Here is a 26,416-nt window from a genome sequence, read left to right as displayed (position 1 = left end):
TTGCAGATGTCCAGTTTACCAGGAGGAGAATTGTTTCTTTGTCCACTTGCCGTAACTTTGTTGGTTCATCTGATTGGAGATATCTTGGGTTTGGTTCACTAAAGTTGATAACTTCTGAACATGTCATACAAAACCCCAGGGTCAGTGATGCTTCAGTGATATATCAATCAGTCTGCAGTTATTTGAAGATCTCAACATCTTCCTGTTTTACTTCCGAAATCTCAATTGATTTTCTTATCAAATCAATGTCCAACTGCTCTTAAGATTTACTTATGTCAGTGTCACAATTAAGTGGGTTTCTGATTCTGGCATGAAACTACACAGAGTTGGCTCCGCTGAATTGTGTCAGTACACGATGACAGTGCTCCTGTTAGAGACCAACAAAATTTCAAATCACCTCTCAAGAGTAGCATCACAAGGACTAGTGTATGACCAGTCCAGCTCATATTCCTTTAATCTTCGTTGCAGAATTAGTGACGTGTAGTAAAAATAGATCATTTTATTCCAAGCAGTCGAAATTCATAAATAAATATCCTGAGCTAGGTTTATTGGATGAGTATTGCTGAAAAAAGACATTTTGTCAAAGTTATTTTTGTCTTGCACTCATCAGGGCAATCGCGAGAATACCAATGTCAGGGGAAGCAACAATTTTATACTGTATGAGAAGAGAGTGCAAGTGAACTCTAATTGGTAGAGGCGTTGCCATGGAGAATGCATCAGTTAATGGTGACTGACAATTAACTGCCAAGCATTGTTTGAAATTTAAACCAGACAGCTTGACTCTGATTAGTTATGGCATTGCACTGAGGAACGAACCAGCGCAAGGCTGTCACTTATTTTGTTTGGCTGAAACAGGCGCAATGTGTGTACGTGTTCTTTGCAGACAGAAAGAACAGGGCCCTGTGTATTCATATATGTACCTTCCAGTACACACACATGTGCCAGACTACGAGCCCAACTGACATGTTAAACTGGTTGTCAGTGTCATTTTTTAGCATGCTGAAGATTGTTTAGCAAATGGTGTCTAATTGTGGAATCTCATCTAATGTCGGACACTGTGTTTTGAGTTTTGCAAGTACGGGCTGGTTGGGTATGGTCTGTACCTTACTCGTTGTGAACAGTGGAAGGGACACGCTGTGTGATACCTTCTGCCAGTCATTGGGGCATACGGCCTAGCATCACACTGGCACTGAAATTCATATACCACATTATTCATTTGTGTGATAGGCAGAACATCTTTTTGGATTGACAGCAGCATCCTGTTAGGGGCGAATACCCCTCGTGTTGCTACTGCCATAGTAGCAGTGTGAAACAGCTAGCTTCACCTGTTGCTCAAAGTTAATGGATGTCTCAGCAATTGAGCAATCCCAGCAGAAGGCTGGCAATGCTAACTCCATCAGCCCTCTGATTGTTGGCCTAGATTGGCTCCCGGTCTGGCAACACCTTGATTTACAAATTCTCATCCATGTTTTCAAACTCCCTCCATGGTTTTGCTCTTCCCTCTCTCCCTAACCTCCTCCAGCCCTACAACCCTCTCTGCACTCCTGCAATTCTGACATCGTGAGCATCTCCGATTTTAATCATTCCTCCATTGCCTTTTTTCAAAAATATACCTTATCTATAAAATATATGGAAATACATTACATGGCTGTTCAAAGTTGACATTACATCAAATGCAAAACAAATTAGTTTCTTTCAATACAATATGTGGCACCTTGAGTTGCCTCACTCCGTTTACAATTAGTTAATATTTACAATATTCATTTCATGTCAAACAACCCGAGGGGTTTTACACAGTTTCTAGCCCCTCGATATACTATGGCGAGAGGGCCTTAGATAGTCACTTTCCCCATTGAGCCTTTGCACCAGCTGCCCCAAAGCTTTAGTGTGTCCTTCAGCACGTAGTCCTGGACCATGGAATGTGCCAGTCTGCAAGACCCAGTCACCATCAGCTTTTTGCACTAGAAGGCCAACAATTTTCAGGCAGACCGGAGGACGTCTTTTACCTGGTTGATGGTCCTCTACCAGCAGTTGATGTTTATTTTGGTGTGTGTCCCTGGGAACAGCCTGCAGAGCACAGAGTCCTGCATTATCGAGGGTGATTGGGATGAGCCTTGACAAAAACCATTGCACCTTTTTGTCTTTTGGTGGCCCTGTCTTCAGCTGCCTGGGTCATGAACTCTGGAATTTCCTCTCTAAACCTCTCTGCCTGTTTTCCTCTCTCCTCTCCTCTCTTTTAAGATGTTCACTAAAACTTACCCCATTGGCCTTTGGTCACCTGTCCTAATATCCCTTTATGTGGTGTCAAATTGTTGGCTCACACTCCTGTGTAGAACCTTGAGATATCTTACTGTATTAAAGTTGTTTATATAATGCATGTATTTGTTGTTCATGTGGGGAAAGTGTAGGCTGCACACTCAGATTTTCACACAAACTCCTGCAAAATCTGCCTCTCATTGGCAGCATCAAATACATACCTTATTAAAGTTCATTTTTAAAAAAAAATACGTTCTCCTGTTGCCTAGAGAAGAGCATGGCTTCAGCCTTGCCCTCGTGGCCTATTTAATCTGTGTGTTTCAATAAACAGGCCACATTGTTGAGGCTGTTAGTGCCAAAGTAAGTTTAGCCTTACTCACAATGAACAAGCCCAAGGACACATTGTGAAAGAACCCACTGCATATGCATAATTTTGCTTGAGGTTCTAGTCACGTTTGTTTGGTAAGGTTTGCTTAGCAGGCCCTGTGAAGTGCGAAAATTTATCAAAAGCCCCAGGAGAGTATAAAGGATGACTTAACGGAGAAGATCTCAAAAGAACTGTTCCTGTAATAAACCATGTTTTAAAAAAAAACAGGACAAGTTCTTTGCCATTTTCACATAATGAAATGTTAAATATTTATCTGATTGGCCACTGAACTTTCAAGGTTGTGAAATGTAAAAGAACAGCATTTTGTTAGACATGATTGTTGATAGAACCAACAGTGAAAATTATATCTTTCAGTGACTTGTACACAAAGCCTTGAACCAGCTCTATAATTTATCAGCGTCAGAATTTGGAGTACTCCCAGCATGGATTTGCAAAACTCTCCCACATCTTGCAGTGTGAAACCCATTTGTTTTCTTCTAGCTAAATCGCAATTGTGAGTACACTGCTTGAATATAAAGATGCTGTCCAAAGGCATCCCTTAAGAAACAGATCTATGGGTTACGTTCAAGGCTACACCCATAGAGTATATTCCCTTGAAATGTCTTCATTCTTATGGGTTGTTCTGGGTAATTTATGTTGTGCTGGAACCAAGAGATGGGGGGGGTGGGGGGAACCTTTAAGTGACCGACATCTGACCTGGGTTTTCAGGAAGATGTTATTTATGGATTCCCTAAGGCAGTACAGGAGTATTCAAGGTTTGAATTTTTTTTCATGCACTTCAGATGGGTCTGCATGTAAATGCTTTTATCCAGCTGCACAAACTTAAGGGACTTTGGAAAAATTCACTGATCATGTGATTGTATCAGGGAACTGCACTCAGGAGCGTGGGTTGGAGAATCAGCATTAGGGTTGTAGTTCTGTCTCATGCTCCCACAGGCACAGCTCCAGACTGTGGGATTGGTGACTCTCTCCTAATTACTTATCTTCCTCCTGCATACTTCAAAGCCCATTAACTTGAACGCCCACTTTAACAAGTCCTTAGACTTTAATTGCCTTTCCTTTTTTTCTCTGCTAATTTCTGTCCTTCACATTCCACTTTGTGCACTTCCATTTTGGAGATGATTCACTCACCTTCTGTCTTTGCTGTGCTTACAATGAAGTGAGTTAGGGCTTTCAATTGGAAGAGGTTTCAGAGGTACTAATGGGACAAAACGGCAAATGGTTAAAATGCCTTTGATGACTATCCTGTTTGTTTCAACTCTAGCCTCCTGTGCATTGCCTCATTGTCCCAGTTCATCATTAGTAGTACAATTTCAGCTTTCTCAATTTGGGCTGCCAACTCTCCAGGAATTTCCTGGAGGCATATCAGGAATTGAAGATTAAATTCCTGGACACTGCTGTGAGCAACACTGAGAAAAAATTGTCCGGGTATTAAAATGAAAACGTTGTCAATTTTTTTTGAACAACTGAGCTATAAAAAATATTGGAGATGGGGAGAAAAAAGGCTGGAGGTCACATGATGAAAACTGCAAGAATATGTCCATTCAGAGTTGGCAACCTTATTCTCAGCCTTGCTCTCCTGCAGCTTTATCTGTAAACTCCTCAACCTTACTATTTCTCTATTCATCTATATTTTCTTAACCTATCTTTTCAACCGTGCTTTTGATTATTTTCCCTAACTGGTGGTCCATGCCATCTGTTTATCCTCTGTGAAGCACTTTGGAGTTATCTTCCTGAATATTTACATGTGACATGAAGTCTGACTAGACAGAAGCACATTCAGAGAAGGGGTTATAATACTTAAGGGCTAATTCTGTGAACCCTGATTCTGTCGAGGAAACACCAGACTGGAAGCAGAGTTTTGCAAAATTTATCCCACTTATAAATGTAAGTTTTTGTTGTATATCATTCGTTACTGTTTAATTCTTCCCACATGACTTGCACAGAAGACCTGCCTATCGTCCACTGTAACTTTAGAAGAGGCACCTGGGAAAATGCCATTAATCATGCTTACTCCATATTTCTTGGTTTTCCGCAGTTTCCCCTCCAACGGGCATTCGTTTGCACAAATTGCACAAATATTCAATCCCCAACTTTTTTTTACTGACATATTGGCCTGGATTTCATAGTCATTGGCGTAGTCATGACAGTCGCCACTGACCTGGAAGAAAGCTGCCCACAAAGATCTAGCGGTGACTGTGGTATGGATTTACCCTTTGCCAACATTAGATCGAATCTAGTGCCAAGTCAAGGGGGTCTCCAGGTATCCAGCAACAGTGATGTCGCCAAGCAAGGGAAGTAACCAATCACATTAAAGTAATCTTACAGACATCAAAGTAGGAAGTAAAATGTACTGATTACCCTTCACTTTTTTAATTAAATTTTACAGAGAACAAAATAAATGATTGAACATATACATGAGGTTGAAGGTAGAAGATGAAATATCAAACTTTATTTAAAAAAAGTAAAAATGGGGAATGTTTTTTTATCACAGTGGAGAAATTTTCAGGATTTTTCAGGGCCAGTGAGGCTGTTCGCAGTGATTATAAGCTTAGCAGGTCGTTAAAAATTCAGTTATACCTCATTTAACAAGGCGTAACTTTTTGAAGAATTTTTACAACTAGATTAATAGTCCTTAATAGGCAGTTTCTCATCAGTTCAATGATATCTAATTGATTGCAGGCTTTGTTTGGGGGTGGGGTGGGGGGGGGGGGGCGGGTGGGGAGGTGGGGTGGGGGGGGTGGTTGTGAGCCTGTTATACTTATGAAGTTTATAAGATTATTATATTTTGGGACTGTAGCTTTAAATTTAGGGTAGATGAAGAGGTTCATGTGACCTGTTTTGAAGACCACCTGACAGTAAGCCTGGGTGATTTGATTGTTCGAGATCAAGCAAAGGCTTAGATTGTTTTACTGAGGAGAAGGTGCAAGGTATTTACACTTGGAAACAATGGCAGCAGTCTGAGTTTACAATGAGTAGACTCACGATCCCAGTAAGGTGTTGTTATGTATCGGGTTGTAAACAGTTGTGGTGTTGTAAACTGTCCATTTACGTCTAAGATGAAAGGGTGTTGGGGGTCAAGATTAGCTAATCGGCATTCCTACCTGGATGCAAGGTGAATGTGTTTGATGCTGCCGTGGGTGAGCGGGCAGAAGAAGCCATCTTTGAAATCAGGTAACAAGCTTCCCTACAAATCAATGACAATCTCGGACAGACAGCAGTTTAATGTGATTAGCAGCGAGATGAGGCTGCTTGACTTTGTGAGCTACCACAAAGTAGAAGTAGATGGTCTCTCGTCAAAACAGCGCATCCTGCAGCCATGTGAGGGTTCCGGGAGATTCGTCCTGGTGTGACCAGGGAGAAGGAGAATCATCAGAACAGGTTTTCACTACCGGTGTTGGATTTGAGAAACTCCCCAAAAGCGAGGAAAATGCCTGGAAATCACTCGAAATTACTACTTGGCAAAGCGGGAACACAGGAACCCATTGGAAGCTGGGCCTGAGTGTGGACTGCTTGTTGTAAGAACTGTAATTCCATGGGGAGTGTGATGGGCGGTAAGTATACACGAGGAATGTCAGTCTTTGTAGTTTAAAGTGTAAGTTGCCTACAAAAAGAAAATAGTGTTTAGTTATTTGTTACAGTAAAAATTTAAAAACATGAAATCTTGCATGTCATATTTTCAGCTAGTAAATGGAAGTTTGAATCTATTTTTAAAAGTTATCGTCTCTACAGAGATTGTAACACAGCCTCTGAGCAGATATTTTAAAAGCAGTAACTTAGCAAAATTAGGAATTTTCTTCATGAAGATGTGAATATACATTCATTGTATTGAGTAATAGGATAAGTTTGTTATGTTTGTCAAAAACATTTAATGTTTATGTATACTTCCCTGACGTACAGAATTAAAGATGTGAGGGAATATTTTTGGGAGAAGTTTTAGTTAAATGTTTCAAATAGGTGCTACTGTCAGTGATGCCACAGCATATCTGGCTTTTACTAAAATCAACTGAACAGTTCAGTGTTACAGTCAAAATAATCAGATATGCTTGGGAAAATGTTTATGTACAATATATCGAACCTCGTCATAGATACCTGGCCATTATATTAAATTCCCACATTCAAATTAGTTCTTGCCACAACAACCACTTGCATTTAGATAGTGCCTTTAATTTGATATGTTTATGTCCCAAGTTTCTTTACAGAGAAGCAAAAGAGTTGGGGAGGTGATCAAGAAATAGTCAAAGAGTTGGGTATTGAGGAGGCTTTTAAAAATGGTGACAGAAGTAACATAGTGAAGGGCTTTAGAGCGAGAGCTACTTGGTAGTGGGCCAAGACAGTTGAAGTCTCTGCCATTGATGGTCAAAGGGTAGTTATGCCTAAGAAGAAACCTTTTGAGAACAAAGGAAGTAAACAGGGGCATTGGGCTGGAGAAGGCTGCAGAAATATAGTGGGGCAAAACAATAGCTGAATTAAAAATGAGGATGACTGTTTGATTTTAATACAGCAAGGAAAGGGCCAGTAGAGGCTGGGAAGGCCAGGGGTGATGAGCAAGCACAAATTGGTGTGAAATAGGATGAATGGGGTGGAGTGAGAAGGAGCTTTACTCAATTTTGGAGATTAGGTAGGGTGGAGCTCAAGAGGCTGGTTGAACAAAAGTATTCGACAAGTTGAGCCTGAAGTTGATAAAGATATAAATGAGATATTTTCCACCAAAAATGATATTAGCCACTGACTATGTCTGACTAAATTTGGGTGTCATTCAAATAATGCAGTAATAGGAGCATGATGCATTTCCTGCCTTTCCATCATAACAACATTGGGAACATAGACTGCCTGCTCAGTATTCACCACTTCTCTGTAAAACATTTCAGAAATTTTGTTGCATGAAACAAATATTAAAATAAGCACATATAGCATTTCTTTTGTCAGAAGAGAAACAATTGCCCAGAATATAATAATACTGGGCTCATTTGACAGGTATAAAAAAGGCAGTGGAAGCAGAGCTTTTGAATATTTTTAAGACAGAGTAACCACACTGTAGGATGGGGTATACAGGAAGAATGAATGGGAGCTTGTGAGAACGGTATGGCAATAATCATGGGGGATTTCAATCTACATATAGATTGGACAAATCAGATCGGCAGAGGTAGCCTGGATGATGAGTTCATAGAGTGTTTTCAGGACAGTTTCTTAGAACAGCATGTTCTAGAGCCAACCAGAGAGCAGGCTATACTAGATCTAGATTTAGCACTAATACTGTGGAGGATGAATTCTGGAGTGTGTATGAGATGAGTTTCTGGAGCAGTATGTTGAAGAACGAACTAGAGGTCGGGCTACTTTAGATTAAGTATTATATAATGAGAAAGGGCCAATTGGACTATCCAGCCACTCCTTCAGTCCCAGTAGCTGGAAGGTGTCAGTGGCTGCTGCTAGGACTGCTGGAGAAGAAGAATATTAAAACCCATTGGCAGGATCTCCCTCCCCGCCCCCTCCCCCACCCCCGGTCGGGGGTGGGGGGTGGGAGGGGGGGAGGCGGTTGTGCGGGAGCGAGCGGGTGGGTTTCCGATCGGGCCACCAATATAGGTGGGTGGGCCAATTAAGGCCCGCCCAGCATGACGTGCGCCTGGAAGTGCTGTGCAGGTAGGGGGGGGTGGGATATAAGAACAAAAGTGCGTGCATGCACACGAAAGAGTGCACAGATCTCCCTGAGGCTAAGTGCTGCCTCAGGGAGATCGGCTCAAATGTGAAAAACAGATTAAAGAATAGAAAAAACTTTACTGACAATGTCCCCTCATGTGACACTGTCACATGAGCTGGGACATGCCCATAACTTTTATTTGAAGAGTGTGTTAAGATTTTAAAACCTTCGTGAAACCTCATCCCACCTGCGGATGAGGTTTCATGTTTTATCTGAAGGCCGCCCGGGCTCTTCGCCTGCCCGACAGCCTTAAGATGGACGGGCAGGTCCATTGAGTGTTTTAAGTACCTTGCTTATGGCCTTAAGTGGCCGTTGACAGGTCAACGGGCCGCCCACCTGAAAATCTAAATGACGCGGGGTGACATCGGGACGCATGCCCGACAACGGCGAACAGGCCCCGCCCCCCCGCTCGCCAAACTAAACATTCTCCCCCATGTATCCCCAGAGCAGTAAGCCCGGGGTCTTGGGCTAGGAGGGTTTGGGTAGGTTAGGGGGCGGGGTAGGGGAGGTTGGGAGTTGGCGGGTTTAAGGAAGGGAGCAAGTAGGAAGGATGTGGGGGTTCTAGTCATGGGGGACTGCCCGCAAGTGGCAAAGGGTTTTAAACAGGTAAGTTTAAAAATAAAGCAGGCTGCTAGTCCGACTGCCCATGCAAACATGTTATGGTGAGCGCAGCATATTATCAGGGTCAATTGGCTTGTTAAGAAGCGTAATTGACCCCTGATTTATTCATTTAAATATGGAGGGCAGGCTGCCAATTTCAGCGCCCACCCATCTACCCCCTGTATTTTAGGGATGAGCTCGGGGGTGGGCATTATTTATGCGAGGGAGATAAATTTGTCAAAGATTTAACCCTGCTCAAATTAGAACTCCGAAATTTGGACCCCAGTTTTTGGTCATTATGCCACACACAATTCCACAGGTGAAGAATACAGGCAGGTGACCCGTTTCCAGACCATTACCAACAGGGCTGGCAAAGATGGACAAAAGTTTTTAGAATGTCTGACTCTTCTTTTATTTTTCTTCCTTTCTTGTGAAAGAAGCTGAATATTATTTGAGATCTTTCGGAACAAGTTGCACTTATTTCAACATCTTAAGTTGCTGAACAAAGGCAATTTTGCTTAACATTGTTTTATTTACCAAAATAAATAGTAGTTGTTCTGCTCATCAAGAACAGTGTCAGGGAATGGGCTGAGACTTGAACTGTTGTGATGCCACATTGCTAAGTTACCAGAAACCTAACATGTGGCAGATGCTGTTCAATAATTTTTAATTGCAATTGATACACTTTGGTATTCTAACATTTTTAAGCTTATAATTTTTTTTTTATTTCGAAGAAGCCAGACATTCCTTTACACACACATATAAGAACGAAAGTAGGTGCTACTTCTGGTCATAGCTGCATCTGGTTTTCCCAACTTCGTCACTAAGTGTTGGAGGAAGTCTGGAGTTCGAAATGAAATACTGAATAGTGCAAAATTCGGTGTAATCAAAATAGATGAGGCTGAGTGAAAATAGAAACTCCTGGAAATACTCAGCAGGTCGGGCAGCACCTGTGGAGTCAGAAACAGAGTTAATGACCTTTTTTACTTTTACTGTATTTCAGATTTCCAGCATCTGCCATCTTTTGGTTTTGCGTTTAGTTTATTTGGAGTCGATTTGTAGCCTCACCACAAATAGTTAAAGGAAAGGAGATGAATATTTGTTTGGGAACATTGACCTTCAGAATTGTCTGGCAGACAGAGATGCAGGACAATGTTTGTTTGGGTCGTACAAGAGTTAAGCATTTTGATCATTTGCAATATTTTAGACCTGCCAGTTAATTGTTCTGGATACACGAGTTCCTGTGGGAAGTGCTTCACTTGCAGCTGTCTCTTCCTGTAAGCTAGGACCATTCCTGCCCACTGACAAATTGCTTTCTGTTTCCAGCATGTTAAATAATTTATGCCACTTTAAATGTTTCTAATGCCAGTAACAAAAAACGGAAATGTAATTCCAGCCTCTCTCCAAAAGACCATATGTGCCTGTGATCTCCTTTTAGCCTTCCCTGCATTTGTCTAGTTACTCATTACTAAGGATATGAATATTTTAATATGTGTACAAATATTTCCCAAGTATTGTAACCATGGTTCACTTTATGACCTCTTTTTTAGCCAGAAAGCAAACACCAGTGGTTACAAATTGATGAAGGTGCATCTTTTTGAGATTTTAAAAAGTCAATATCCAGAGTATGGTGTAAAGTTATTATTTCCCTGATTATTATTTTCCTTATTTGAAGTAGGTGGGTTAGCAATACATGAGGTCTATGCTTGACATCAGTTAGTGCAAACCCACGTACTGACATAAGTGAAGGATCTTCTGCTAATGTTTATAGTAGGTTTGATAAATGGAGGATACAAAATTGTGTTTTATCTGAGTTAACTCAGACTTGAGCGATGAGAAGGCATCTTACAAGATGTTGTATATTCAGCCTATACTACAGACAATCCAAATCCTTGATTTAATTCTACATGAGAACATTTATGGAATGCTTCTGCGGAAAAAGGGAGAGACATATTGCAGTAATGCAAAGGATTACAGTGAGTGGAAGTATCAAATCAAGTTTATTGTCCTGCTGTTGGCAATCAGGAGCAGAGTCACTGTCCTGAACCCAACTAATCTGAGCCAGGTCTGCACCATTGCTGTAATTCGTGCATTGCCCAATGCTGGGAATCATTCCCTAAAGACATGCACTAGCAATGCAGGTGCCAATCAGAAACAAAAAGGCGTACATTAACACGTCTGCATGCTGTAGGCCACTCGATCCTTCAACATGTAGGACAAACTGTAACATTCTGTCCCAGGAGCAAGGGATCAGAGGAAAAGTGCACATGGATTGCATTTCTCTCATTAACCATTCCAAACTGATTGAAATAATTTGTTACTCCCATAACCTGGAATCAGCATTGGAAAATTGCTGCAAACTTTCAGCATTTGGCTTGTTACCTATGAAAACATTTTGGGGCTCCTCGTCTTAATGGGAAATATTAGGGTAGATTTCAACTTACCACTGGTCTGGTGTAATTTCAGTGGAAATTAAAATTGCGTGAGTTAGGTAAGGGTTAACTGGGCTGCAATGCCAGTTTTATGTCCACATGGCAAGTGCAAATCTCTAGGTTTTACTGAATTAAATTTAGTTATTTTTCACATTCTGGCAACTTTCCTTCCTTTTTGCTTATTGCATTGATTTCCTGTTCCCCCCCCCATTTACTATTTGTCAGTGTTTGTCCACTGCTACTTATTGCACCTGTGCTACATTTCTGATAATGGAGATGCTGCTGCTAATATTACCGTATTTGCCGGTTCTGGAGGAGGGAGAGGAGAGTCAAAAAGGGCATGAGGAAGAAAGAATTGTGCTTACATCTTAGGCAATCATGACAGACCTGTGCTTACCCAACTATACAGTGTACAAGCCAATGTGCACCTGTCTTAACAATAGAAGGGGACCAGGAACTATTCTCAGGCCCAGCACCAGCCAGAGTGGAGATTCTGGGAGGACATGAAAACATTTTTCATTTTGTTGATGATGACTGTGTTGCATTTGAAGTTCAAAGGCAAGAAATGACTAACTTTAGTCACATGGCTTTAGATTATCACCTTTTTATTGCACGGAATTATTGACCTCAATATTTACTGGAGTGGGATTTCCATGCCTGGGTGGGAAATGTCCTGGCCTGGGATTAAACGAACTCCTGTGGAGTTTTAACTCCATTAGCGTGCATTTTTTTTTTAAAGCAGGTTCCCTGCCTGAAAAGCCGGCCGGATGACAGGCTTTCTCTCCTCTCCTGTCGGGAGGGAAATGCTGGAGAAGAAGCCACAGGCCAGGAGCAGGTTATGTTTGTGCTGATCGTGGGAAGTGCCGGGGGGCGGTGGGGGTGGGGGTGGGGGGTGCGCAAGCTGGGCACAGTGTGGATTAAGGATTGTGGGGGATGATCGTTACCTGACAGGATTGATAATACGGCATTCTGAATAAAATATTGCAGTACAGTTCTTTTACTATTATATAGTTACCCACAGGTAATTATCACCCCAATGCCCTAAGGCACTCCTTCCTTCATCAGCTGTACCATGATACATTTTATAAAGCCTGCTGGGGCTATACTGAGAGCCAATTCATGGAATTGCATAGAATTTTACAGCACAGAAACAGGTCATTCAGCCCAGTAGATCAATGTTGACATTGTGCGCCACACAAGCCTCCCCTCATACTTTACTCCTTCTCAGGCTATCAATATATCCTTCTATTCCGTTCTCCCTCAGGTACTTAACTAACTGGCCCTCGAATCCATTCAAAGCCACACAATCTTGCAAAGCTTTCAATGGATTTAATACTCAGCCAGTAGTCTCTCCATAAGTTAGCATATGCATCTGTAAATAACTCCAACGTGGTCATGATTTGTGAATCTACTGCAGTATTTTTTTTAGTAACATGTGTCTCAGAGAGTCATGTAGCTTTTTCAGCAAGGAAAAGGTTCTACTTATGGATCACTTGTTATTCAATGATCATTATTCATGAGCAATGTTAAATTATCTTGTTCATTTATGCAACATTTATCTGCACTCTTACCCAGTGTTAGCTATGATTTTTTTCAAGATTTATCACTTCCTTGAATGAATAATATTTTCAAACATAAATTGACAAATTACATGAGTTAGCTCTAGAAGTGATCAATCTTTAATTACGTTTGTTTGGCATCTTATGTGGAAGCTATGAGTTTCCAGCCATGTTTCGGTGAAGATCATTTCTGAAGCATGAGAGCCTACACCAGCAAACTAATGCTGTTCATTTAATGGGCAGAATATGTGAAATCAGCTGAGTTTTGATTGCCTTGTGTGGTGACTTCTAATTTTAATGTGTAGTAGAATTGGCAAAATAGTTCTACTCAAATGCAGGTTAATATAAGCTCGTTCTGCACTGTGTTTGAAGCTTGAAATATGTCACGTTTCACTTGTCTTTTTCATAGGTGAAAGAGGAATGTCGTCTTCTAAATGCTCCCCCTATTCCTCCCCGGGGTACTAAAGGTGTCCCCACACCAAGCCCACCGGTTCCTCCTCGATTTGCTAAGGCCCAGCTCCAGGAAGCCCATTCACCAAGCCCAAGCCTGTCCTATTACTCATCTGGTCTTCATGAGATGTAAGTGGAAATAGCTATAAATAATGAATGCAAACTTTGTAGGAATCTATGGGTCATTGATTTTTCCTGAGTTAAAACTACCGTGTGTAGTGTAATCCATCACCGTTCAGGAAATGAATTCTCCCTCCCATCCTTCATCATTAATAAAACATTAATATGTGCATATATTACTTACCTAACCATCCATATATTATTAAATATCTTGCACGTGTCCTCTCCATGGACCTTATATCCTGTTGGCACCATTTTTGGTAATAATATTTTGTCAACATTTAATGTTGAAGCTATCAATGTAAATATTTTACAATGTCATTGCTCCATGTAACAGTCATCCTTCGCTGTTTATTGATAAACCAATCAAATCATTCAAAATGTTTTCTGGAAAAATTGTCAATTTTTTTTTCTCCAGAACTGAGATTTCTAATGTCCAAATTAAGGTTTTAAGTAAAATTCAGAAAAGTTACATATTTCACAATAAAATCATTATCTTATATTTTTCTGTATCTTTTACCCCCCACCTCAAAGTTTTTATTTCTAAGCCTCAGCCTACCTCAAAGTTCGAACTTCACCTGGATTATTTTTCCCCCTGAAAAGTGACAGTGCATTCTGAGCTTGGTCAGTTAAGCAGGATTTTCCAGCACTTGTTAGTACATTTTTGAGTTGAAGCTTAAGAATGTGCCCTCCATTGGTGTGTAAAATTGTGCATCATTGTATGCACATGGTCAAACTAATATCTCCTGCGTTTTGCTGATAGTAAATATAATTATTCTATTTAACAACAGCACAATGTGCACTGTTGTACCTACATACCAAGACTTGGGTAGACAGGCAGAGAACTGGATTTTTCCTTACCTGACACCCTCCCCCCTCCACCCCACCTAGAAAGTGGGACCAGGGAATCAGAGGCCTGAGGAGGTGGCGTGGGGCAGGGGGCACAAGGACTGGTGGTGTGAGGCCTGAATGGGGCTTTGGAGGCCTGGATGGGGGTTAGGCCTGGGGTGGGGGCTCGGGTGTGATGTCAGAGGCCTCTGTGTGGTGATTGGTGGGGTTTTGGGAAGCCAGAGGCCTCAAGGGTGGAGGAGGTAGAATCTGAGTTCTCTGGGGCGGGGGGCGGGTTGAAATCAGATGCCTCGTGGTGAAGCTGGGGGTAGGTGCACATTGGCAGGTGTTGTCTCAGCATTCACACTGGGTCCAGGTGTAAAGCCACTCTCCTCCTGGATCCAGCAACTCCTCACTTGGATGTAACTGCCAAGTTCTCCAAGGCTTGCGAAACCCAGCTGATCACAGTTGGATTTGAAATGCTGAATAATAAGACACGTCATCATAATTAAAGTGTCTACCTGTCTCAGTTAAAGCTGCAAGTGGGTGTGTTTCAGGTTGGGTCAGGAAATTGAATTTTAGGATTCTTGACACCCCCCCCCTCTCCACTACCCAATCCAACTAAGCCCAGGTTTCTGGTTAAAACTACCCCCAAGACACTGAGATTCCTGCAGAGCCCAAGTACAAAGCACTGAATTGAATGTCTGCAAAGATCTCCTTAAAAACTCACAAACCAGCTTTGCCACATCTGGAACATCATTCCACCCCTTGCAGTGTCTCTGACAATATATTGCTGTTACATGTGCTCACCACTATTTTTTAAAATCCTGTTCCTCACTGTCTCGTTTCCTTCAAACCTTGCGTTTCACAGTTTTATTTTTTGGAAGCCATTTCCTTGCTCTTTTTTCCAATTTCCATTTGCAAAAGTATTTTTTTTCTCCACCAATTTAAAATCTAAATATCTCACTCAGCATGCTCAAGACCTTATTACCCTCTCCTGAACAACTGGATACCCTTCCACCCCCCACCCCCCCCCCCTTTTTAACTAACTGCAATTACTAACTACCCGAGCAAATATCCTCATTTCCTACCAATAGTCATGAAACACACAACTCCTCCATTTGATCCGTTCCTCATTTTATCAATGTTATAACCCTTTCCTCCCAACTATTGATAAACTGGCGCATGTTTAACTCCAACCTCCTATATGTTGCCTATTACCTTCATATGGACCCTGTCTCTTAAAAAAAGTAAGACAAAAATAAATGTGCACAAGTAAGGAAATGTGTAATAATCAAGGAAACTCATTCACAATTTTCACCAAAAAAATGGACAGTATTGAAATTCCAGTATCAAAACTTTGGTTAAGTAAAATACCAGAGTGCCACGTAACAGGGTGCACTTTATTCAATTACTATGGCCTGGATTTTGCAGCTGTAATGATGACAAAACCATCAGCGTCTGCTGTTATTACTGCTCTAAAACTGATAGTAATTCCTGGAGTCTGCACATTATGGTCAGTTCTTCACACTGTCCACTGCTAGAACCAAATCCTCCTCTGGGCTCGGAAAAACACGATCTGTGTGCTTTCGTGGCTCACAAATTGCACACTTGACCCATGGGTGACTTCACAGGCCATTTTTGTCTTTCCACACTGGATTTAGGTTTGGAGTGTATTTTGCGAGCGGTGCTGGAGTGCGTGAGGTGTGTGGACGCAGAGGGGGTGCCTGTTAGAAGGCTCGCATCGGTTCCCCAACAGTTCCCAATAGTGTCTAAAGGCCCCCTCCACCTCACCTTTCACCTCTTTCACCCCCCCCAATCCACCCCCATGCCCCCTCAGATCACCCATGCAACCTCTATGCCCCCTCGTGTCCTGCATAGCCTCTCAGCCAGTATGCAATATGCACAGTGCTTAGACTCCAAGCAATATCAATGTATTTTACATGCTAGGGAAAAAATAAATCTCTCACCATCCAATAAAAACCTCCACATCATTAAAATGAAGAAAAATACTATTTTGCTATGTGACCCTGTTGGGTTGTGTCAACAAACCAAAGACCACATCATAGGGACAATCTGTTATTACAACCTCTTGAAATTATCATTCATTCTCAGATGGAACACCTACTCTGCTGAAACCCTGTCCTTTAGCCTTGAAACCCTTAGCACTTGAAACTCAGCCAAGCATTGATAATGGCCATATCTGTCCAAACAATACACTTCTCTCTGGGAAGAAAGAACAGAAGATGCTCAATTCAATTTCAAAGCAGAGTGCCTATCAGTCAACATAGGGAGCAGCAATTGGATATTTTTCGAGCGTCAAAACCTTCTTTTGTTTTGATCAGCCAGAACCATTTAAATCACGGTGGGAAAAGAAATGACAGGACATCTTGTAACGTTTTTCACTGCATTATGGTGATTTTTCCATTGGAGGATGTGGGCTATTGTTATTCAACAGTTTTGTATTTTCATAATTCATTCAGATTTTTGGATGGGCCAAATTTTCTACTGCACTCAGTTCTGGGCACTGCATCTTGGGAAAGGTTAAGAAAACAAATCCAGAACTCCCTGCATGAAAATGGAGATAGAAATTAAGATAAAGAAGAAAAAGTGTGCTTATGACAGGTGTCAGGTAGAAAATACAATTGAGAACCAAGAGGAATACAGAGGGTTCAGACGGGAGGTGAAAAAGCATATTGGAGAAGTGAAGAGAGATTATGAGAAAAGACTGTCAGCCAACATAAAGTGGAATCCCAAAGTCTTCTATAGATATATAAATAGTAAAAAGTTGGTACTATTTCCATAATAGGGCCGATTAGGGACCTAAAAGAGAATTTACACATGGATGAAGAGGCCATGGCTGAGGTATCAAATGAATATTTTGCATCTGTCTTTGCCAAGGAAGTAAATGTTACCCAGGCCATGGTGACAGGTGAGGAAACTCTGTCACTAAAAGGTTCAACATTGATAAGGAGGAAGTGTTGAATAGACTGTTGGTTTCTTAAAGTTGACAAGGTACCAGGAATGAACGAGATGCATCAATGGATATTGAAGGAAGTGAGAGTAGAAATTGCAGGGGCACTGGCCATAATTTTTCAGTCTTCCCTAGACTCAGGGGAGGTGCCAGAGGACTGGAGAATTGCAAACATTATGCCCTTGTTCAAAAAAGTTTGTATGGATAAGCTCAGCAATTACAGACCAGTCAGTTTAACTTCAGTGGTGGGCAAGATTCAAGAAACAATTATTTGGGATAGAATTAGTAGTCACATGGAAAAATATGGGTTAGTAAGGAAGAGCCAGCATGGATTTCTAAAGGGGAAATCGTGTTTAACTAACTTGCTGGAGTTTTTTGAAAAGGTAACAGAAAAGGTCGATGAGGGTAATGTTGTTGGTGTGGTGTACATGGACTTTCAAATGGCATTTGATACAGTGTCACTCAACTGGTTTGAGAAAAGTTATTGCTCTTGGAATAAAAGGGACAGTAGGAAAAATAGGAAGCAGAGATTAATAGTCAATGGATTATTTTCAGGCTGGAGGAAGGTTTGTAGTGGAGTTCCCCAGGGGTCGGTATTGGGACCCTTACTTTTCCTGATATATATTAATGATCTAGATCTTTGTGTGCAGGGGATAATTTCAAAGTTTGTGGATGAGATGAAGCTTCAGTGTGTTGTAAACTGCGAGGAGGACAGTGTAGAACTTCAAAGGGGAGGTGGTGGCATAGTGGTATTGTCATTGGACTGGTAATCCAGGGTAATGCTCTAAGGACCTGGGTTCAAATCCCACCATGGCAGATGGTGAAATTTGAATTCAATAAAAATCTGGAATTAAAAGTCTGATGATGACCATGAAACCATTGCCAATTGTCGTAAAAACCCATCTGGTTCACTAATGTCCTTTAGGGAAGGAAATCTGCCGCCCTTACCTGGCCTGGCCTACATGTGACTCCATACCCACAGCAATGTGGTTAATTCTTTAAAATTCCCTCTAAACAAGGGCAATTAGGAATGGGCAATAAATGTTGGCCTAGCCAGCGATGTCCACATCCCATGAACGAATAAATAAAGGGCATCGACAAGTTGGTGGAGTGGGCAGATAGGTGACAGATGAAGTTCAGTGTGGAGAAGTGTGAGGTGATGCATTTTGGCAGGAAGAACATGGACAGACAATATAAAATAAGGGGTGAAATTTTGAAAGGGGTGCAGGAGCAGAAAGACCTGGGTGTATATGTGCATTGATCATTGAAGGTGGCAGGACAGGTGGAGGGAGCAGTTAATAAAGTGTATAGTATCCTGGGCTTTATTAATAGGGGCATAGAGTACAAGAGCAGGGAGGTTATGCTGAATTTATATAAGACATTCATTAGACCTCAGCTGGGGTATTGTGTACAGTTCTGGGTACCACATTATAGGAAGGATGTGAACACATTGGAGAGAGTGTAGAAGAGGTTTACAAGAATAGTTCCAGGGATGAGAAACTTCAGCTATGAGGATAGATTGGAGAGGTTGGGGCTGTTCTCCTTGGAGGGAAGAAAGCTAAGAGGAGATTTGATAGAGATGTTCGAAATCATGAGGGGGCTGGACAGAGTAGATAGGGAGAAGCTGTTCCCGCTTGTAAAAGGATCAAAAACAAGAGGGCACAGATTTAAAGTGATTTGCAAAAGAAGCAAATGCGATGCGAGAAAAAATGTTTTCAGAAAACGAGTGGTTGAGGTCTGGAATGCCTGTCTGTAAGTGTGGTGGAGGCAGGTTCAACTGAGGCATTCAAGAGGGCATTAGATGATTATTTGAATAGAAACAATGTGCAGGGTTACGGGGAAAAGGCAGGGCAATGGCACTAGGTCATAATGCTCATTTGGAGAGTCGGTGCAGACACAATGGGCCAAATGTCGTCCTCCTGTGTCATTAAAATTCGGTGAAGAAGTGGTAGTACAGGCCAGCATTTATTGCCCATCCCTAGTTGCCCTTGAGAAGGTGGTGGTGAGCTGCCTTCTTGAACTGCTGTAGTCCGTGGTGTAGATACACCCACCGTGCTGTTAGGGAGGGAGTTCCAGGATTTTGACCCAGCAACAGTGAAGGAACGGCGATATATTTCCAAGTCAGGATAGTGAGTGGCTTGGAGGAGAACTTCCAGGTGGTGGTGTTCCCATGTGTCTGCTGCCCTTGTCCCCCTACGTCATAGTGATCGTGAGTTTGGAAGGTGCTATCTAAGGAGGCTTGGTGAATTCCTGCAGTGCATCTTGTAGATGGTACACACTGCTGCTACTGTGCGTCAGTGGTGGAGGGAGTTAATGTTCATGGATGTGGTGCCAATCAAGCGGGCTGCTTTGTCCTGGATGGTGTCAAGCTTCTTGAGTGTTGTGGGAGCTGCACTCATTTAGGCAAGTGGGGAAATTCCATCACACTCCAGACTTGTGCCTTGTAGATGGTGGACAGGCTTTGGGGAGTCAGGAGGTGAGTTACTCATCGCAGGATTCCTAGCCTCTGACCTGCTCTTGTAGTCACAATATTTTATATGGCTAGTCCAGTTCAGTTTCTAGTCAATGGTAACCCTCAGGATGTTGATAGTGGGGGATTCAGTGATGATAATGCCATTGAACATCAAGGGGCAATGGTTAGATTCTCTCTTGTTGGAGATGGTCATTGCCTGTCACTTGTGTGGCACAAATGTTACTCGCCACTTATCAGCCCCAGCCTGGATATTGTCCAGGACTTGCTGCATTTGGATATGGACTACTTCAGTGTCAGAGGAGTTGCGAATGGTGTTAAACATTGTGCAGTTAGTCATCAGCAAACATCCCCACTTCTGACTTTATGATGGAAAGAAGGTCATTGATGAAGCAGCTGAAGATGGTTGGGCCCAAGACACTACCCTGAGGAACAGTGTAGTGCAGTGTCAGTTTACCAGAATGGTACCTGGACTTCAAGGGTAAGGAGAGATTACTCAAGCTAGGGTTGTGTTCCCTGGAATTGAAAAGTTAAGGGTGATTTGATTAAAGTTTTCAAGATATTGAGGGGAACAGTTAAGGTAGATTGATGGAAATTATTTCTGCTATTTGGGGAATCCAGAACTAGGGAGGATAGTGAAAAAAATTACAGCCAGTCCCCTCAGGAGTGAAGTTTGAAAACACTTCCCCAAACAAAAGGTGGTAGAAGTTTGGAAATCTCTTCCAAAAAAGGTATTTGAATATAAATCAGTTAATTTTAAAACTGAGAGTGATTGATTTTTATTAGGCAAAGGTATTAAGGGATATGGGACAACGGTGAATATTTGAAATTGGGTCACAGAGCAGAAATGATCTCAGTTGAGAGGTGGAAGAGTGACTAAGTGGCTACTCCTGTTCCTATGTTCTCGGTCCTTAACTTCAGTTAATTCTCCAAAAGTAGAACAGTCCTCCTGACTTGTGTCGACATCTAGGAGACATTCTAATTTTGTCACCATAAGTGGACAGAAAAGAGGAACCACTAGATGCTGGAGATATAAAATGGTACTCTGCACAGGATCTAAATGCCTGCAGCAGTTTAAAGGGGTTGGTATAATCAAAACAAATTTTGATTTAAAAGCAGTTTACATCCTTGGACTCTATTAGATAAGTTGGCTTCAGGGTGGAGAGCCTTAGCTGAATGGCGTAGTGGTATTGTCAGTAGACTGGTATCCCAGAGACCCAGGGTAACCTGGGTTCAAATCCCACCATGGCAGATAGCGAAATCTGAATTCAATAAAAATCTGGAATTGAAACTCTCATGTGGTTAACTCGACAACTGGAGGTGGACAATAAATGCTGGTCTTGTCAGTGATGCCCCACATACCATGAAAGAATAAAAAAAAAAAGTGCTGGCTTAAGAAAAGCAAAGGAATAGAGGAATTAGTCTTTGCCTGGGATAATTAACCAGCAAAGGCTCTCAAAGGGATGTGATAAAGATAGTCGGAGCATTAATTGTCAGCTGAATAACTCAGTGCTTAATGACCTAACTAGGTCAAGGAATCAGCCACATTGTTCATGTATTGGATTGTCACAGGTGGGCCTGATCTGTTCAAGTAGGTGGGTTTTGAATGAGTTAAAATATCACCCGTGGTACCTATTGCATTATTGATTAACCGTGGCATTGACACTGTGATCGTAGCATGGGTTTCAGAATAGCTCCTTAAGTGTGTTGCAGTAAGTGAGTACATCCAAAACCTATAATGTCATGGCCCTTTAAGTGTTTGAAGCAATTTGTAACTGAAATGTCTCTGCATGTCCGTGGAACACTATCCTGTTGAAGAATGTATTTTCATTCCGTTATATATACATGGTGCATCTATAACAAATATACTGCTACTAACATGCAAAAAAAAATCTCCTATTGATAAACACTATAATACTGTACTAAGTTACATTTACTCGGTAATGTAAAGTGCATTTAGGTCAGATGAGGCTAACATGAATGGCCCATTTAATGACAAATGGGCTTTCCTTAACATTGCAAATTCAATTTTGAAATGCTTATGACTTGTCTTTCCTGCATTTGTGCTTCCTGTTATGTACATTAATTATTTCTTTAAGTGATTTAGTATGACAGGCAATCTCTCTAGCTGCCTATGGACATTTGAATCTTTGACAATCACTGTCAGAATTTTCACTAATAGGGATACAGGGGGTTATTTCCCGCCCAATGCTAATTTTAGTGCCTGCATCCCACCACTTAGAGCAGCAGTTTAATAAAAAGGGGCATTTGGTGGCAGTTATCTAGTTCACAACTTCTGACCAGTTTAGAATGGTACGTTTTTTTGTATATATAGATGGAGTATTGCATTGCTATAGTCAGTCATTGAGAGAGCAGATCCAATGAATGGACTTTCCTTGCATTGCATTATGAGTAAAGATTCCTCTGTTTGAAAAAAAATGAAATAAAGATTTGTCTTTCATGTGATTGGTAAGTATGAAAACAATAGCAGCCAATCATGTGCATTTGTAATAATAAATCCACACAGTGCTCAAGCAACAGATCAAGTATAAAGGTCAAAAAGTTTCTTAATATGTCTGTGGAATGCCCAACAGTTGTTGAGAATGGCACAGCAAAATCTGACAATTTAAGTGGATCCTGAATGTTCTGATAACAATTAAAATAGAGAAAAGTTTTTAATTTTGATGGGGCTGGAGATCTTCCAAATATACAAAGGTGTCAACCATTGTGCGAGTTTGTGACTAAAAAAAGTCGATGCAGTCTCAATGCTTCAGATCAGTCAATAAGATTAATTGACACCATTAACATTCCACAGAATTTCTCACTTCATGGTTTTTATGCTTTAAATATTGGGTTGAAATTTGATGAAGAAATAAACAATGCACATGATGCGCCCCATTATTAATTTGTAAATTGCCCAGCAGTTTGTGGGGAGGACGAGATACCCTTGTGAACTAGAATACAACACTACCGGTTATATTAAAAAGCTCACGACTGGGTTCCATATTCGCGAGTATTGTATAATGAAATTGTAGCAATTGGGTTTTCTTCTAGAACCTTTCCACAACTTCACAATTTGAATTTAATTTGCCGGCTGAATTCTACTAACTTTGCCCACTATTCGTTGCGCTCAAGTTCCCTCTTTGTGGTTTGTGGTGGTCGTTCCATTGAGGAGGTTTCTTCTCGCAGTCTGGTAATGATAGAGGATTAACCCACGTAACAAGCCATGACTGTAATACACTCTCCATTTATTTCCTCCTGTTTCCAGTTCTGGAACCGGCAGTGGCAGCTGTTCGCCATCCCCAGACTCGTATTCCCTTTACTGTTACCCATGTACGTGGGGAGACTGCAAGGCCACAGATTCTTCCAACCGTCCAATATCGGGGAATATTTCATCCAGCATCCAGAACGTGCAGACCTCCTGGTCGGATCCATGGGCATATTCAGACAGTGTTCAAAATGTGATCAGTGGGCGATCTACACCCCAATTATCAGGAGATGCCGTCCTCAAAAGTTACTACAGTTGCCCTCGACTGAAGCCACCAAGCTCTCATAAACGGTTTGCTCCTTTTGGGGCATTAAACCCTTTTGCCAACCCTAGTTACTCAACTAGTCCATCGGCCACAGATTGGTTGGAATCTTCTGATCATCACAAGTCTCCATCCACTACATCAGACCATTTTGATCCTACGGTCAGCCGTAGCACCTCTCCTGATCCGGGCTCGGTCAGCAACTCTGGAGACTTAAGGTACAGCCAGGAGTTTAGAAACTGTGTACAGGATTCATTGTACAAACAGACTGAGAGCATATCTTGTCCAGTCCCACCACCACGGCCTCCCAAAGTCTGTGATTCAGACAACATCATCATCAGAAATACAGCTTCCCTCTCTCCTACTATTGTAAGAGGTGCCGAGGGTGGTGTCACAAGGGTCTATCTCACACAAGGAGTTATAGAGGTTCCTCCGGTGGCATCGAGAAGTAATACAGAGATACCTGCTTCCCTCCCTTCTTCTAATACCCTAAGTGTGCCCAAATTAAATGGCAGCGGTTTGTACTGGCACCCACCATCTGACCTATCTACTCTTTCTGTAGAGGAAGTCTCCAGATGCCTACGGTTCATAGGCCTTTCAGAAGATGTGTTGACATTCTTTGTCCGTGAGCGAATTGATGGAAACATTTTTGTTCAGTTGACTGAAGAAATCCTATCCGATGACTTTAAACTGACAAAACTGCAAGTGAAAAAGATCATGCAGTTTATTAAAGGCTGGAGGCCTAAGATTTAACCTTATTCTTTGTTTCGTCACGTGGATTAAGGTTTAACTCTTTACTCATAGTACCTTAGGATAATTTGAAAGGCACTCTTCGAAAAGCACCTCCAGATGTTTAAGATATCTCAGAACTTGTTTTGCCATAGAAAATACCATTCATGTAGGCTAGTGTGAAGGATAGGTGTTATTAAAATATAATATCCATTGTTGCTGTCATTGCACATTTTAAAAATGCTATCTCTTTTTCCCCATTATGGAAAGTGTTAACTGCACAATATGTTGAATTTTGTAGTAATAAGTATGAGTTAAAGAGTTAAATTATTTTTGAACTCTAATCAATGCTGCCTTATCGGAGTTAGAATAGTCTTCAGGTGATTGCAAACATCAGGTTGTCTGTTGAATCAAGCTCGGTATGTTTTCATGAATGTTTAAAATGCTACAACAGTGGAAAGCTGAAATGCAATTTCCATTGCTTTGGCTTTTAATCAGTTAACTGCTACCTGTGTTCCTGAGGTTGAATTAGATTAATGATGGGTAAACCCTTTCTAACATTTACTGTACTAATAAAGCTGTGGAACTCCCATTTGAAAAATTGTATTACCCATATAATTTTTACTGCACTTGCAGATCTCCCCCCCTACCCCTGCACCCCCAAAACAAAAATAGGAAGCCCAAATGATCATATAGTAAAATCATTTTTGTGCAGCATGTGGTTATTGTGACAATTAGAAGGAAAAATTAAGTACACATCTGTGAGGAAATTTACAGTTGCCCTTTTCCATAGTACACTGCATATACCTATAATTTAGCACATTGTTTTAGCCAGTAATTTGATCTAAAAATGTACTGTACTAATCACTACTGTCTTAAAAACTGTATAGTCTATTATTTGTGAAAGACAACTCCAAATTATACAGTTTAATGGCTGTGGTTTTTCCAACTAATTTTTTCAGAAATTTCTGTGTATGTATATTTATGGACGAGCAACTCTTTCTCAATGTAGATGTTCATGTTGATATAATTTTCTTCTTTAACAATGAAAGTTGATAATACTATAATTGTACTGAAATGCCCAAGTTTATGCATAATTTAATCTATACAAATCAATACAGAGAATAGAACACAAAAACAAAAAGCATCCATGTATGATTTTAGTGTTTTGCTGTTTGAACCTTTCCATTTGAATGGAATAGGTTTTGATCTTCCAACAGGAACATATGTACTTGAGTTCAGTTTTTCCCAGTGGTGAACCAGAGTTGGCTATCTTGCAGCCATCCATTTCATTACAGTACTCGCACTAGGGAGCTAGTGTCATAGCTTGAGGGAATGGACCCATGGGTTAATATGATAGGTGATGTTTTCTGCACAGCCAGCCCTGCTATCTGCTGCTCCAGAAGTAACCCAAAATACCAGTACTTGTGAGACCTGGGGTTCAGGGGCCACATATACCTAAATAGGCAGTCAATGGAGTCATAAGTAATTTTAAGATGGTTTATTAAAAAACAACAGTTTAGATATATATTAACTAATTAGAAAAAGTATATGACCGGTAACAGCTTGTGATAATTCTCTGGTCGAAATGTTAGGAAACTCTTCCTGTGATCTCTCGATCCTCCTCCTCCTCCTCTGGTCCATCTTCCATCTGAAGAAGGTAGCTGCCCAATGAGCACTGCCACCTCACCAGCACCTTAACCCCTCACCACCAGCATGACCCCAATTATATAGCCTTTTTCTGTGGGCTGGTAGCTTACCCATTGTCAATCATCTAACTATTCTGACCAATGGTATTCAAAACGTTAGGGTGGTTACCACCTCCCTTGTGTGTCACTCTGCTCGAGGTCAGCTTCTTAGTTTGCATTTGCTGAGGGTCATATCCTGGCCCTTTCTAAACACTTGCATAGATAAGGAGATGTACAAGACACCATTATACCAGCTTAGGAATGTCAACTTCCACTTTCCAGAGAATCAATGCTTTTTAGAAAATCCTATAAAGGCTCTATTTTATGCAGAAAATACCTGTTTATTCAAGACCCCAATTTCTTACACGACAATAGCCTACTGTTCTGGTATTGGACTAGCAACCCAGGGACCATGGTTCAAATCCCACCATGGCAATCTGTGAAACTGAATTCAATGAATCTAGGAATCTATAGTCTAGCATCAGGAAAGTAACCATCAAAACTTCTGGATTGTGATTAATCCCAATGGGTTCACTAATGTCCTTCAGAAAGGGGAGCCTGTCACCACGAGCAGTCCGATCTTTATTCGACGCCAGTCCATTGTGTCTCCAAAAGAACACAGACCAGCTTTGAGACTGAATGGGGTCAGTGGGAGGACACCTCATTTGCATGAGGGTCACTGCAGGTTCTTCAC

The 26,416-nt window shown here is 41.3% G+C and overlaps 1 protein-coding gene across 4 annotated transcripts in view; it reads left to right on the top strand.

Annotated features, from left to right (window-relative positions):
- The window catches only part of gareml (GRB2 associated, regulator of MAPK1-like), a 179,702-nt gene extending 154,524 nt beyond the window's left edge, over positions 1-25,178 (top strand). For all 4 annotated transcript variants that reach the window (XM_078541467.1, XM_078541466.1, XM_078541468.1 and 1 more), the window contains 2 exons: positions 13,343-13,512; positions 23,044-25,178. In XM_078541467.1, the coding sequence (XP_078397593.1) occupies positions 13,343-13,512; positions 23,044-24,058 (1,185 nt within the window). In that variant the 3' untranslated portion in view covers positions 24,059-25,178. The remainder of the gene's footprint in view (positions 1-13,342; positions 13,513-23,043) is intronic.
- Positions 25,179-26,416: the final 1,238 nt, after the last annotated feature.

Source organism: Cetorhinus maximus, chromosome 5 (assembly GCF_964194155.1).
Source record: "Cetorhinus maximus chromosome 5, sCetMax3.hap1.1, whole genome shotgun sequence".
NCBI classification, from domain to species: domain Eukaryota; kingdom Metazoa; phylum Chordata; class Chondrichthyes; order Lamniformes; family Cetorhinidae; genus Cetorhinus; species Cetorhinus maximus.
The sequence above is the reverse complement of the archived record's forward strand: the minus strand, read 5'-3'. Positions and strand labels throughout refer to the sequence as shown.